Source organism: Eptatretus burgeri, chromosome 12 (assembly GCF_056783735.1).
Source record: "Eptatretus burgeri isolate ZD-2024b chromosome 12, Ebu_testis_v1, whole genome shotgun sequence".
NCBI classification, from domain to species: Eukaryota; Metazoa; Chordata; class Myxini; order Myxiniformes; family Myxinidae; genus Eptatretus; species Eptatretus burgeri.
The window spans coordinates 2,780,049-2,795,623 of NC_140972.1; the positions used below are offsets into that span (position 1 = coordinate 2,780,049).

General features: G+C 45.6%; 2 protein-coding genes across 7 annotated transcripts in view; one reads left to right on the plus strand and one right to left on the minus strand.

The window, feature by feature from the left end:
• The window catches only part of LOC147014994 (TBC1 domain family member 9-like), a 226,819-nt gene that overhangs the window by 36,057 nt on the left and 175,187 nt on the right, over positions 1–15,575 (plus strand). For 5 of the 6 annotated variants that reach the window (XR_015050185.1, XM_085849266.1, XM_085849267.1 and 2 more), the window contains exons 6-8: positions 1,113–1,320; positions 1,510–1,674; positions 1,945–2,067. Coding sequence is in view for 5 of the 6 variants with exons in the window: in XM_085849266.1 (XP_085705392.1) it covers positions 1,113–1,320; positions 1,510–1,674; positions 1,945–2,067 (496 nt within the window). In the remaining variant the exon portion in view is untranslated. The remainder of the gene's footprint in view (positions 1–1,112; positions 1,321–1,509; positions 1,675–1,944; positions 2,068–15,575) is intronic. The other variant, XM_085849268.1, reaches the window with a different exon arrangement.
• LOC147014995 (uncharacterized) lies at positions 13,313–14,690 on the minus strand. Its single transcript, XM_085849271.1, has one exon. The coding sequence runs from the start codon at positions 14,543–14,545 to the stop codon at positions 13,331–13,333; it is 1,215 nt and encodes a 404-aa protein (XP_085705397.1). The 5' UTR covers positions 14,546–14,690; the 3' UTR covers positions 13,313–13,330.

Below are 15,575 nucleotides of genomic sequence, written 5' to 3' on the forward strand. Positions count from 1 at the left end.
CGCCCATTGGACGGAGAAAAAGGGGCGTGAGTCTCCCCTGATCCTCAAATTTGCATATATCGATTCTACTCCGACGTGCCTGGAGGCGGGGCCAAACCGCCCCGCGCTTGCTGATTGGACAGATCAGAAGTGGGCGTGTATCATTCCTGATCCGACTTCTCCTCGGAAAGGCCGCTATTTGCACCCGCGGCTCGGCGCGCGTCCCGCACGAGGCCAGGACAGCCTGACGCTCGGTGCCCACAAGCGGTGCGGGAATGGCCGCAGAAGGAGAGGCGAAGGTGGTGGAGGGATTAAAGTGGTGGTCCATGGCCATGGCGACGTTTGGAATGGCCGTGATGCGATGTTTGCGGGAGCGAGTTGTGAAGGTAAAGGTCGTGGCTGTTGGCGTTGTTGTTGTTGTGAAGTGGCGTTGCGGTTGGTGGTTGTTGTGTGATGGCGGTTGAGACGTGGTTGGTTCAAAATAAAGATAGAACAGAAAAACGGCTATCTTAAAGGGTCGCAGCCCGAATGAATCCATTTATTCCCTCGAAACAACGGGTTTGGGGCAAACTACACATGTACTTACAGAGATACCTCACCGACGGGACCTGAATGGTGGTTTGCGAATTTCCTCAACCGCAACAATATGTAATCAACACGTCCCATTTTCAAGATGTGGTTGTGGGCTGTGTCTTCGATGAGGGCTTGTATTATTGGTATTTCTATTTATATATCTGTCCAGAATTTAATCGATACACAGGAAGGGCAAAAAAAGCAATAATCAGCACACAGATGTATTTTTACCTGGCCTCCACCATCTCTTGTTTTTGGAAGCACAATTTCTAACATGATCTAAAAGTATCCGTTTTTATCAATGCCATAATCTGCCAATACAGTATTATAATAATTTGATTTCTTCCACATTTACTCAAAATGGAAGTTTTATTGAACCTTACACTGGATTTCAGAGAAATGTGTGAGTACGTATTGGTTGCAGTAAAATTGTTGTGTTTAAAAACATAATTTTTTTTTTTTAATTACCTGTTCTTATTTGTATTTGAGTCATTTGCACATAACTTTCAAGAGCATTTTGGATGTTGCTGTGATTCAAGTTCTTGGGTCATCCCCATCAGGGCGCTTGAGGCCAGAGGAAAAAGTCAGCAGTACCAAGCGGCTTTTCGGTTATCTCGTGGTGAACGTCTGGATGGGCACACAGGTTGCACCCTCTGGTTGCCCTTCAGCAAGGAGCACGCTCCAGGCACTCTATATGTTTCGGGCTCATATGTGTGCTTTGCCAGCCGGCTCGAGCCTGTCTGCAGACTCGTTATTCCTCTTCGCGAGGTGTGTATTTTCTTATTTAGATATATAAATTCGTTTGTACGAACGGACACCCTTCCACCTTGGTTTCACCTGCCACTGCCCTGCCCCCTCCCCTTTCCAGTCCATTCACACGTACTCACTCCAACACCCCACACCCCTCCACCCCCATCATTGCACTTTTTCTGCTATAAATACTCTGTCTCTTAACAGGTAACTGTGGTAGAGAAAGCTGAGGGATGTGGACTGCTGCCCAGCCCATTGTCTGTTAGCACACGGTCTCGTCTCACCTTTCTATTCGCACACCTTCATGACCGCAATGTCTTGGTTCGCCGCCTCTCTGATTTTCTGCAGTCTGCACGGCATGCACACACCTCGGTGAGCATCTTCTAATAAATATTCTCATCATTCTCATCGTGTGCAATGATGAACCACATGGCCTTCCATCTCAACGTTTGTTCTTTTCATTTTTTATTTTTTTTATTTCTAAGCAATGTGATTGTTGAAAGTTTATAAAGCAAAGATCAAACATTCTGTTTTTGTCCAGATCTCAACCATATCACCTTATGAGGGATATCACAACACCAGATACCTGTGTTGGTGTACTTGAGAATAATGGTATTTGAAGAATACCTTGTGTTTGGACAGGATGTTTCTGGAGGAAGGGGTTCTTTAGACCATTCTGTCAATCAGGAGGTTCCTCCTTCTGCCTGTCCTGCCCTGCTGAGTGTTTTCCACCCCCCTCTCATCGACCCACCTGATCACAGGAAAGTATGTTGCGTAGCTGTTTCATATTGACCTAAGAAATAGTTTACCATTTGCTAACAGTACCTGGAAACACACAATTGCTGTTTTTATTTTTTTATTATTATTTTTTAGTGTTTTGGACTTTTCAGGAAGTCAGGATACTCTAAAATATATAATGCGATCACAGTAAATCCTGGTGGGAGAGCAAGGGCAACATCTCGCTCAAATGATTGCCTTCCACATTGAACGTCGTACCTGTCCCTCTTCACACATTGAACGTCGTACCTGTGCCTCTTCACACATTGAACGTCGTACCTGTGCCTCTTCACACATTGAACGTCGTACCTGTTCCACTTCACACATTGAACGTCGTACGTGTGCCTCTTCACACATTGAACGTCGTACCTGTTCCTCTTCACACATTGAACGTCGTACCTGTGCCTCTTCACACATTGAACGTCGTACCTGTACCTCTTCACACATTGAACGTCGTACCTGTGTCTCTTCACACATTGAACGTCGTACCTGTGCCTCTTCACACATTGAGCGTCGTACCTGTCCCTCTTCACACACTGAGCGCGGTACCTGTCCCTCTTCACACACTGAGCGCTGTACCTGTGCCTCTTCACACACTGAGCGTCGTCCCTGTTCCTCTTCACACACTGAACGTCGTACCTGTGCCTCTTCACACACTGAACGTCGTACCTGTGCCTCTTCACACACTGAACGTCGTACCTGTCCCTCTTCACACACTGAACGTCGTACCTGTCCCTCTTCACACACTGAACGTCGTACCTGTGCCTCTTCACACACTGAACGTCGTACCTGTCCCTCTTCACACACTGAACGTCGTACCTGTCCCTCTTCACACACTGAACGTCGTACCTGTGCCTCTTCACACACTGAACGTCGTACCTGTTCCTCTTCACACACTGAACGTCGTACCTGTGCCTCTTCACACACTGAACGTCGTACCTGTGCCTCTTCACACACTGAACGTCGTACCTGTGCCTCTTCACACACTGAACGTCGTACCTGTGCCCCTTCACACACTGAACGTCGTAACTGTCCCTCTTCACACACTGAACGTCGTACCTGTGCCTCTTCACACACTGAACGTCGTACCTGTCCCTCTTCACACACTGAACGTCGTACCTGTGCCTCTTCACACACTGAACGTCGTACCTGTCCCTCTTCACACACTGAACGTCGTACCTGTTCCTCTTCACACACTGAACGTCGTACCTGTGCCTCTTCACACACTGAACGTCGTACCTGTGCCTCTTCACACACTGAACGTCGTACCTGTGCCTCTTCACACACTGAACGTCGTACCTGTGCCCCTTCACACACTGAACGTCGTAACTGTCCCTCTTCACACACTGAACGTCGTACCTGTGCCTCTTCACACACTGAACGTCGTACCTGTCCCTCTTCACACACTGAACGCCGTCCCTGTGCCTCTTCACACAGTGAACGTCGTACCTGTGCCTCTTCACACACTGAACGTCGTACCTGTGCCCCTTCACACACTGAACGTCGTAACTGTCCCTCTTCACACACTGAACGTCGTACCTGTGCCTCTTCACACACTGAACGTCGTACCTGTCCCTCTTCACACACTGAACGTCGTACCTGTGCCTCTTCACACACTGAACGTCGTACCTGTGCCTCTTCACACACTGAACGTCGTACCTGTGCCTCTTCACACACTGAACGTCGTACCTGTGCCTCTTCACACACTGAACGTCGTACCTGTGCCTCTTCACACACTGAACGTCGTACCTGTGCCTCTTCACACACTGAACGTCGTACCTGTCCCTCTTCACACACTGAACGTCGTACCTGTGCCTCTTCACACACAGAACGTCGTACCTGTGCCTCTTCACACACTGAACGTCGTACCTGTGCCCCTTCACACACTGAACGTCGTAACTGTCCCTCTTCACACACTGAACGTCGTACCTGTGCCTCTTCACACACTGAACGTCGTACCTGTGCCTCTTCACACACTGAACGTCGTACCTGTCCCTCTTCACACACTGAACGTCGTACCTGTGCCTCTTCACACACTGAACGTCGTACCTGTGCCTCTTCACACACTGAACGTCGTACCTGTGCCTCTTCACACACTGAACGTCGTACCTGTGCCTCTTCACACACTGAACGTCGTACCTGTCCCTCTTCACACACTGAACGTCGTACCTGTGCCTCTTCACACACTGAACGTCGTACCTGTGCCTCTTCACACACTGAACGTCGTACCTGTCCCTCTTCACACACTGAACGTCGTACCTGTGCCTCTTCACACACTGAACGTCGTACCTGTCCCTCTTCACACACTGAACGTCGTACCTGTGCCTCTTCACACACTGAACGTCGTACCTGTGCCTCTTCACACACTGAACGTCGTACCTGTCCCTCTTCACACACTGAACGTCGTACCTGTGCCTCTTCACACACTGAACGTCGTACCTGTGCCTCTTCACACACTGAACGTCGTACCTGTGCCTCTTCACACACTGAACGTCGTACCTGTGCCTCTTCACACACTGAACGTCGTACCTGTGCCTCTTCACACACTGAACGTCGTACCTGTGCCTCTTCACACACTGAACGCCGTACCTGTGCCTCTTCACACACTGAACGTCGTACCTGTGCCTCTTCACACACTGAACGTCGTACCTGTGCCTCTTCACACACTGAACGTCGTACCTGTGCCTCTTCACACACTGAACGTCGTACCTGTGCCTCTTCACACACTGAACGTCGTACCTGTGCCTCTTCACACACTGAACGTCGTACCTGTGCCTCTTCACACACTGAACGTCGTACCTGTGCCTCTTCACACACTGAACGTCGTACCTGTGCCTCTTCACACACTGAACGCCGCACCTGTGCCTCTTCACACACTGAACGTCGTACCTGTGCCTCTTCACACACTGAACGTCGTACCTGTGCCTCTTCACACACTGAACGTCGTACCTGTGCCTCTTCACACACTGAACGTCGTACCTGTGCCTCTTCACACACTGAACGTCGTACCTGTGCCTCTTCACACACTGAACGCCGTACCTGTGCCTCTTCACACACTGAACGTCGTACCTGTGCCTCTTCACACACTGAACGTCGTACCTGTGCCTCTTCACACACTGAACGTCGTACCTGTGCCTCTTCACACACTGAACGCCGTACCTGTGCCTCTTCACACACTGAACGCCGTACCTGTGCCTCTTCACACACTGAACGTCGTACCTGTGCCTCTTCACACACTGAACGTCGTACCTGTGCCTCTTCACACACTGAACGTCGTACCTGTGCCTCTTCACACACTGAACGTCGTACCTGTGCCTCTTCACACACTGAACGTCGTACCTGTGCCTCTTCACACACTGAACGTCGTACCTGTGCCTCTTCACACACTGAACGCCGTACCTGTGCCTCTTCACACACTGAACGTCGTACCTGTGCCTCTTCACACACTGAACGTCGTACCTGTGCCTCTTCACACACTGAACGTCGTACCTGTGCCTCTTCACACACTGAACGTCGTACCTGTGCCTCTTCACACACTGAACGTCGTACCTGTGCCTCTTCACACACTGAACGTCGTACCTGTGCCTCTTCACACACTGAACGTCGTACCTGTGCCTCTTCACACACTGAACGTCGTACCTGTGCCTCTTCACACACTGAACGTCGTACCTGTGCCTCTTCACACACTGAACGTCGTACCTGTGCCTCTTCACACACTGAACGTCGTACCTGTGCCTCTTCACACACTGAACGTCGTACCTGTGCCTCTTCACACACTGAACGTCGTACCTGTGCCTCTTCACACACTGAACGTCGTACCTGTGCCTCTTCACACACTGAACGTCGTACCTGTGCCTCTTCACACACTGAACGCCGTACCTGTGCCTCTTCACACACTGAACGTCGTACCTGTGCCTCTTCACACACTGTACGCAGTACCTGTGCCTCTTCACTCACTGAACGTCGTACCTGTGCCTCTTCACACACTGAACGTCGGACCTGTGCCTCTTCACACACTGAACGTCGTACCTGTGCCTCTTCACACACTGAACGCCGTACCTGTGCCTCTTCACACACTGAACGTCGTACCTGTGCCTCTTCACACACTGAACGTCGTACCTGTGCCTCTTCACACACTGAACGTCGTACCTGTGCCTCTTCACACACTGAACGTCGTACCTGTGCCTCTTCACACACTGAACGTCGTACCTGTGCCTCTTCACACACTGAACGTCGTACCTGTGCCTCTTCACACACTGAACGTCGTACCTGTGCCTCTTCACACACTGAACGTCGTACCTGTGCCTCTTCACACACTGAACGTCGTACCTGTGCCTCTTCACACACTGAACGTCGTACCTGTGCCTCTTCACACACTGAACGTCGTACCTGTGCCTCTTCACACACTGAACGTCGTACCTGTGCCTCTTCACACACTGAACGTCGTACCTGTGCCTCTTCACACACTGAACGTCGTACCTGTGCCTCTTCACACACTGAACGTCGTACCTGTGCCTCTTCACACACTGAACGTCGTACCTGTGCCTCTTCACACACTGAACGTCGTACCTGTGCCTCTTCACACACTGAACGCCGTACCTGTGCCTCTTCACACACTGAACGTCGTACCTGTGCCTCTTCACACACTGAACGTCGTACCTGTGCCTCTTCACACACTGAACGTCGTACCTGTGCCTCTTCACACACTGAACGTCGTACCTGTGCCTCTTCACACACTGAACGTCGTACCTGTGCCTCTTCACACACTGAACGCCGTACCTGTGCCTCTTCACACACTGAACGTCGTACCTGTGCCTCTTCACACACTGAACGTCGTACCTGTGCCTCTTCACACACTGAACGTCGTACCTGTGCCTCTTCACACACTGAACGTCGTACCTGTGCCTCTTCACACACTGAACGTCGTACCTGTGCCTCTTCACACACTGAACGCCGTACCTGTGCCTCTTCACACACTGAACGTCGTACCTGTGCCTCTTCACACACTGAACGTCGTACCTGTGCCTCTTCACACACTGAACGTCGTACCTGTGCCTCTTCACACACTGAACGTCGTACCTGTGCCTCTTCACACACTGAACGTCGTACCTGTGCCTCTTCACACACTGAACGTCGTACCTGTGCCTCTTCACACACTGAACGTCGTACCTGTGCCTCTTCACACACTGAACGTCGTACCTGTGCCTCTTCACACACTGAACGTCGTACCTGTGCCTCTTCACACACTGAACGTCGTACCTGTGCCTCTTCACACACTGAACGTCGTACCTGTGCCTCTTCACACACTGAACGTCGTACCTGTGCCTCTTCACACACTGAACGTCGTACCTGTGCCTCTTCACACACTGAACGTCGTACCTGTCCCTCTTCACACACTGAACGTCGTACCTGTCCCTCTTCACACACTGAACGTCGTACGTGTCCCTCTTCACACACTGAACGTCGTACCTGTTCCTCTTCACACACTGAACGTCGTACCTGTGCCTCTTCACACACTGAACGTCGTACCTGTGCCTCTTCACACACTGAACGTCGTACCTGTGCCTCTTCACACACTGAACGTCGTACCTGTGCCTCTTCACACACTGAACGTCGTACCTGTGCCTCTTCACACACTGAACGTCGTACCTGTGCCTCTTCACACACTGAACGTCGTACCTGTGCCTCTTCACACACTGAACGTCGTACCTGTGCCTCTTCACACACTGAACGTCGTACCTGTGCCTCTTCACACACTGAACGTCGTACCTGTGCCTCTTCACACACTGAACGTCGTACCTGTCCCTCTTCACACACTGAACGTCGTACCTGTGCCTCTTCACACACTGAACGTCGTACCTGTGCCTCTTCACACACTGAACGTCGTACCTGTGCCTCTTCACACACTGAACGTCGTACCTGTGCCTCTTCACACACTGAACGTCGTACCTGTGCCTCTTCACACACTGAACGTCGTACCTGTGCCTCTTCACACACTGAACGTCGTACCTGTGCCTCTTCACACACTGAACGTCGTACCTGTGCCTCTTCACACACTGAACGTCGTCCCTGTTCCTCTTCACACACTGAACGTCGTACCTGTGCCTCTTCACACACTGAACGTCGTACCTGTGCCTCTTCACACACTGAACGTCGTACCTGTTCCTCTTCACACAGGTAGTTACAGTCACGCGTGTGTTTTTCATGAGAAAATTTGGCAGGAGATGTTTGTTAATGAAATTTAGTAGAAAATCAATTGTTGAATTGAAAATGGAAAAATAAAACCTGGTATGTGTATACTGCAGTTTAATTGAGGTTGGCTGATTGTCCACTCAAAGCTGGTATCCCAGAAGTTGTTAATTCAAATGCATCTCAAGGCTGTACAATGAACCCCTTGGCTTCTCAGCTTCTGGAAACCTGCCCGTCTCATGAGACCGACCATGCCAATAAAACATCCATTTATCTCGTTAATAACCTTTGTGGAGCAGGTGATGTACCTGCACTGCCTTGTTTAATGTTGAGCCAACATTCATTTTGTGGTTGAGTTTTTTAAATATCAGGCATTTTAAGGATGTGTCCTAACTTTAGTCGCTGATGTATCAGCACAACCCCCATACTTCCACTTGTATTCCCCCGGTCGCTCCACAGTTAGTGATTTGGTGATTGGCTTTAATGTGTTTCTGTGTTTAGGTTAATTTAACATTCCCTTTTATAACAGAGGGAACACTAAACTTTTACAATTCTCCTCTTGTCACTCTGCATCAGCGGACTGTCTGAACAACAAATTTAATCATCTGAAAGTCGACAAATGAATGCAAAGTTTTTGTTTCCCATTTGATGTTTACCACATCTTTTGCATTTTATTTTACCATTTTTTTTAATCACCTCTGCCACCAAAGGTGAATGGAAGTTATGCTTTCACCATGTTTGTCTGTCTGTCTAGTTTGTTTGCTGTCGTCTCTTGTCAGTTGTCTATTTGTGAGCAGGATATCTCAAAAAAGTTATGGATGGATTTGGAGGAAATTTGTTGGATCGGTTGGGTGTGTGATAATGACTAATTGATTTGATTTTGGTGAAATCCGGGTTCAGATCGGAGGATTTTTTTTTGTTTTTATGCCTCCGATGATGGTCGCCGGAGGCATTATGTTTTTTAGGTTGTCCGATGTGTGTCGTCCATACGTCCGTCCATCCGTGCTAACTTTCTTTCTTTTCTCTGTAACCACTTGTCTGATTACCACAAAATTTCACCATCAGTTCGACTACTCATGTGGAATATTTTAATGATAATTATGACATCATTGGTCATGTGATGTGGCAGCCATGTTGGAAAAAAGGAAAAACTTTAGACCTCTATTTCCGAAACCGCTCCATTGAAAAAACATTGAAACTTGGCACATGTGAAGTACTCCTCTTGGGGAATGGTTTACCTGGAAAGGTGTACAAGATGACAGGGAATCTGAAATAATCAACTTTATGATAAACACTCGTACTAAAACCATTCTGTTCAACTCTAACCAACACATCCAGATATGCAGCAACTGTACAATCATTACCACTCCTGTTTACAATCAGGATATCTGGATCAATCTTGTGAAGCTGTCTATCAAAAGAATTATAGTTCACCACACAAATATCTATATAATGACATGTATGAGATAATATTTTAGATAATGATGATAATTTTTTTCTCCTTCATCAGTTTCTACACGAATGAAAATTCACAGAAAATAAGAAAAATGTCCGCTAGTTGGGGCATTCCCACCCATGGGAATACCCTTAACCTATTGAAATATTATCCCACAAAGACTCAAAAATGTTAAAATAAAATTAAGGTCATCCTAAAACTTCTGTTTATCAAAACAATGAAAACTTTATTATTGATTTAAGAAAATAATTCTCAATCAAACTGACATATAAACTTATTAAAAGAGTTAAAAACCTTGTGAATCACTTTGAAGAGTGAATCCCTCACAAGTGCTAAATCCAAATTTGTATTTTTTAAGTTAAAAAATCAAAAACTTCAACTGACTTGATATTGAGGTATTGAATTATATCTAAGAACTCTCAATAAGAATTAATATTCCTGAAAGTGTTAATACCAGAATTCTTCTCAATTACTAAACAATATTTCCTGAACTGTTCCCTAACGACTTGTAATCCTTAGTTAACTTTAACCGATAACTGTTTGGTGGAACACTGCCTGGCACCCGCTATAAACCTCTACTTGTAAGAGTTCTTATGAAGCTTTGGGATCCAGAAAAGTCGAGGAATACAAAGATTTACCTCTTTACATTTAATAATAAACTAAAACTTCCTGATGCTCAGAGATAATATATTGGAGTGACTTATATCAAGGAACATATGTGCTATTTCCTATACTGGTGAAAGTAACTGTTTCAATGCCTACCCCTCTTCATAAAATCTCCTACATAAAACTTTTTCCAAACCACAAAAAAATTATTAGCAGCCTTATCCACTGAAGCTATTACAGAGCTATCATGGAGATACCAAATGTCTTTACGAACACTTGGTTTGTTCAACACTGGTTTACACTGACCCAGTGAAAGGAAGCCCCGCCTACTAAAAAACTGAATCCTATTATCCAGGACTTCCCCAACCCTCTTAAACCATGCATTGAAACTGTTTACAGATAGTTTCAACTTGGTGCACATTTTGTTAATATAATTAGAGACCGAATCCACAATTGAAGACCTATTGCAGCTTCAAGGTTGAGTTACTGGTTCCCTCTATTTACTTCCCATTTTCATCAGATCCCTATTCTCACTCTGACTAATTACATTCAAATCTCGAGAAAGTACGTGTCCACAAGGACTAGATAAAAAAAGGGAAGACGAACATGTACAGTCAGTTTACAAAATGTCCTTTACTATATCTATCCAAAGAGTTTGAAGAAATTTACCATAATTGAATAAGGATTGTCCAATGGTCTTCGTGAAAGTGAAATAAACCTTCAATGGAGTTCGCTCCCTAACTTTATCTGATAATGACATCTCTACACTAGTTTCCCTAAAAATATAATGAGGCGCCCAGACCCAAAGCCTTCAAAAATTTTCTCTGAAATGGCTGAACAGATTGAGGCAAAAATTTACAGGTGTGATCGTTAATTCATGACGAACAAAAAGTTGTCCACATGTGCTGTCACAGGTCACATGGTTTGACGGCTATGATTTTTTTTTTGAAGAATAAACCTTTAAAAACCTTCCTCTCCAGAATGGATTGACAGATCGAGGAGCAACCTCACCCACATGTTCCCCAAGTCTTGGGGATGCCAGGGTGTTCACAAATAATTAATGTGTCACACGGTCTGGCAGCCATATTGGATTCAACGAAAATCTTTAAAAGCAATTATTTCTCTTGAACCGCTTCATCAATCGACATAAAAATTCAAAAGTGTGATCTAGTCGCCAGGGGGAATACTTGTTTTAAATTTCGTCCAATGGGACACATGGTCTGGCAGCCAGAATTATTTAATATTTTGAATCTGGGTTCAGGGATTTATAGTCGGGTCAATATACAGTTTAACCCCCAAAAAATTGCTACAAAAGGTTTCTCAACTGATTCTGGTAGGTTTTAGTGTACTTTATAACATACTAAAAGTTTACCAAAGTATGACCCCCGGAAAAGTGTTTTTTTTCAAGATGGCGTCCAAGATGGCTGCCGAAACCTTTTAATGATCAAAACTCTGTAACTATCAACTCAAATTTGATGATCTTGGTGTCTACCCCTAGGTTTTTGGGGGCAAAGAACACATTAAGATCATAAAAACTGATGTTGTCCTATTATGTAACACAAAAATCCAACCTTTGTCCATAGAATAAGTTTCAGAGCGTTCAGTTTTGAGTGTCATCCTCCTCAGTATCGACCTCTTGAGTGTTGTTTGGATTGTCACAGTTTTCAGTTTGGCAAGGGCCACATGCATCAGTGCAGGGGAGTCCATAGCGTCTGCAGCTGCATCGAGAGGATTTGCACCCTCTTGCAACAGTTGCAATGGATAATTTTCAAGAGTTCGTGAGGCGCAGCATTGTTTTGGGTCATAATTGGAATTAACCAAGCTGTTAGTAATGACCAGATTGCAGGTAATTGAAGTGCCCAGCTGCAGCAAAGACAGTTAGGCAATTGGACACTGCCTGCAAATGCATCAACCAAGACCCAGTATGATCCGCCTTGATCAACATTCTTGCCATGCCAACCATACGCTGATGATTATGCCACAACTGGCTGGTCTTTGAGGTCTGAGCAAGTTCAGATTTCTTCTTCTCCATTACTGTCTCGAGTTGGATCAAAACCTCAGAACAAGCAGCATCTCCTAGCGTCGTCTCTCCGCTAAGAAGGGAGGAGTACAATTCCTCGGCTTGATCCAGCAGTGTCTGAATCTCGGGATTGTCTTTGGCCATTTCCGTTATAAGCTGTCTATGCAGGCACTTGTCAACAAGAAGATGGCCCCGCAAAGCCCTCTGGACAGCTTTCCCTGTCATCATGTGCACAACTACATTTTCTCCATAGACAGTCTCAAATATGTTTTTGAGACCGGTCCCTTCCATGAGAGTTCCTATGGCCCCCAGCAAGTTCATAAGTGTATGGAAACACCCCAACATCAGAACAATGCCTTTCAGTTGACTACTTTGTGGCGCATCAATGATGATTTTGGCAGCCTTCCAATACAAGGGCTGGTCAAAAGTTACAATGGTGGGAAGGTTGTGCTTCATGGCAAGGTTGCAAACAAAGTCTAATGTTGACACAATGCATGATTTGTCTCCAGAGTACATATTGATCATCGGCAAGAATTTGACTGACGACTGGCCAGGGTGGTGGCTCCCCTGATGCAAGATATGCATCATCCCCTGCCAATTCAGTGTTGCCTCTTTGAAGCCGAGGGAGACTTCCCACAGAATATCGATCCTCTGGTCACAGTCAAGAAATCTCGGCAGGTCCTCGAAGACTACCGCATGACAAGCATGCCTTGCAAACCTGTACTCCAAGATAGGAATTTTTGTCTTGTTTTCAGTTTTCAGTTCTGAGATCTGTCGTCGCGGAATGAGACTGTTCGTCCGTTTTCCAGGGGTGACAGAGGCAATGACACTCATTCCATGAAATGTCCCTATGCCGTCAATAGTGATAACATTGTGATCAACATTATCAGCGGCAAAGAGGACAGACATCTCCAGCAAATCTACATCACCACCTCGGACATCAGGTTCCACACAATCCGCTGGATTTTTTTCAAATCTGATCACTTCTGTGTATGAGCAACAGAATCCCATTTCATGAAGAGTATCCACAAGGAACTTCGAACGATACAGATGATGGATTTGCACAGCAAGTCCACTTGTAGCGGTGCAATGACAGCTCGTCGGCGAACTGCCTGAATTATGGCATGACCAACTGCCGCAACCTTGCGTCTTGTGTCTTTCCCATTGAACAATGTTTCCAGTGCTGTCCGCAGACGAGTCGGAATGAATGATAGGGCTGAATCAAGTTTTAAATCCTCACTACTTGGATACTGATTCGTCACGGTAGAAACCTGAAATTTGATATCACTTCTGATTAACCTAGCAGCAGTTTCAATAATGGCGTGTTTTTGGAACTCATCATCACCTTCCTGACACTTTTGGTTGTAGTGTGATCTCAGAATCTGCGAGGTTTGTTCTCTCATCGTAACAATATTGTCCAAGCCTTCAGGAAAATGAATTGAGTCCTTAAAGTGTTTTTTAAGACGCTTTTTCAAAGTGTAATTGCCATACGGTTCCGAATCAGGATTGCAAAGATACCCTTTCATTATGAGGCTCAAAGATGTAACAGTTAGTTGTTCCTCATTGTTCAGTTCTCGGTAAGCACACATTTTCTGAAATGCTTCATACTTATCTTCATCTTTAGGACGACCAGACTTTCTGCGCTTGGCATTGGGGGCATTCTTGAACTCTAAAGGCACAGACTTAAAGGACCGGAAATTTCCACTACACGAATGATGATAGAGTCCGTCTGCTGCATGTAAATCTCGCAAATAGTATTCAATCTGACCATTTACAGTAAGTCCCCAATCATCTGAACACGATTCACAGACCTCCAAAATTGTCTCCACAAATTTGTCAGTCAGTTCCCAGCCAAAGTGTCCCTTGTCCAACTCAATTTTACATCCACAGAATATGCAATCCTTTTCACTGTCAAAACCTCCACTTGATTGTCTTGTGGTTCTCTTTGCTGGCAGAGAACCACTACTTTTCTTTGCAACATGGTTTTTAATGTTTTTATCATTTATGTACTGTTGACGACAGCTTTTATGCACTTTAGTACCGGCTTCAACTACAAGATCGTCCTTCCGCTTTACACTGGCTTCATTTATTCCCTTCAACCCTTTCCACTGAATTGCAACCCAGTTATCACTGGAATCCTCGATCTCCTCCTTCCAGATAGGACAAAAAGCTTGACTGCCTGTGCTTGCACTCATTGTTGAATCTGAAAAAGAGAAAGATGAGAATTAGTGTCACATCTATAGTAGTCAGGTCAATATATGGAAAATTCCCCCTCAACCCCCAAAACATTGGTACAAAAGGTTTCTCAACTGATGGCAGCACTGAAAATATGGAAAGCCACTGCAGCAAAAAATCTTAACTTACGCTATGTCATATAAAAATGGTTACAATGTGTTCATTTTGACGCCATATTGGATTTTGATGTTATATAGCAGGCCAACATCATTTTTTATGATCTCAATGTGTTCTTTGCCCCCAAAAACCTAGGGATAGACACCAAGATCATTAAATTTGAGTTGATAGTTACAGAGTTATGATCATTAAAAGGTTTTGGAAGCCATCTTGGACGCCATCTCGAAAAAAAACACTTTTCCGGGGGTCATACTTTGGTAAAATTTTAGTATGTTATAAAGTACACTAAAACCTACCAGAATCAGTTGAGAAACCTTTTGTAACAATGTTTTGGGGGTTGAGGGGGTATTTTCCATGTATTGACCTGACTACTAAATCAAACTTGGTGCAAGTATGTAAGATGATGTAATAATGTGGGCAAGGGTCATATCTGGTGCCGTTGAAGAGTACCCTTCTAGTTTACCCTGCGCATGCGAAGCGAAAAGCGGTGTTCATGTCAGTCCGTCTGTTCGTCTGTCTTATCAGTTTATGATCTTCAGTTTATGATTGAGGAGCAGCTTATTTAAAATGAATGTGATATTTTGAACACAAATCAGAACATGAATAGGAAGTCGAGTCTTTCATTTTACCGTACTTTGGCTCTGAATTCTTCCCAATCACACATGCACAGAGAGGAGTGAGATAATATTTTTATTCTGTCTGCCTGCCTGGCAATCAAACAAAATTGAAAATCATTCCAAACTGGAAACTTACTATTTTTAAGTACGTGATAAAGGAGATAAACACCAGGCATGAATAACTAATGTAATGTGTTCGATAGAGGAGGGAAGACGTCACACCGGGAAAACACGAACTCACCTCAATGCATGCCAC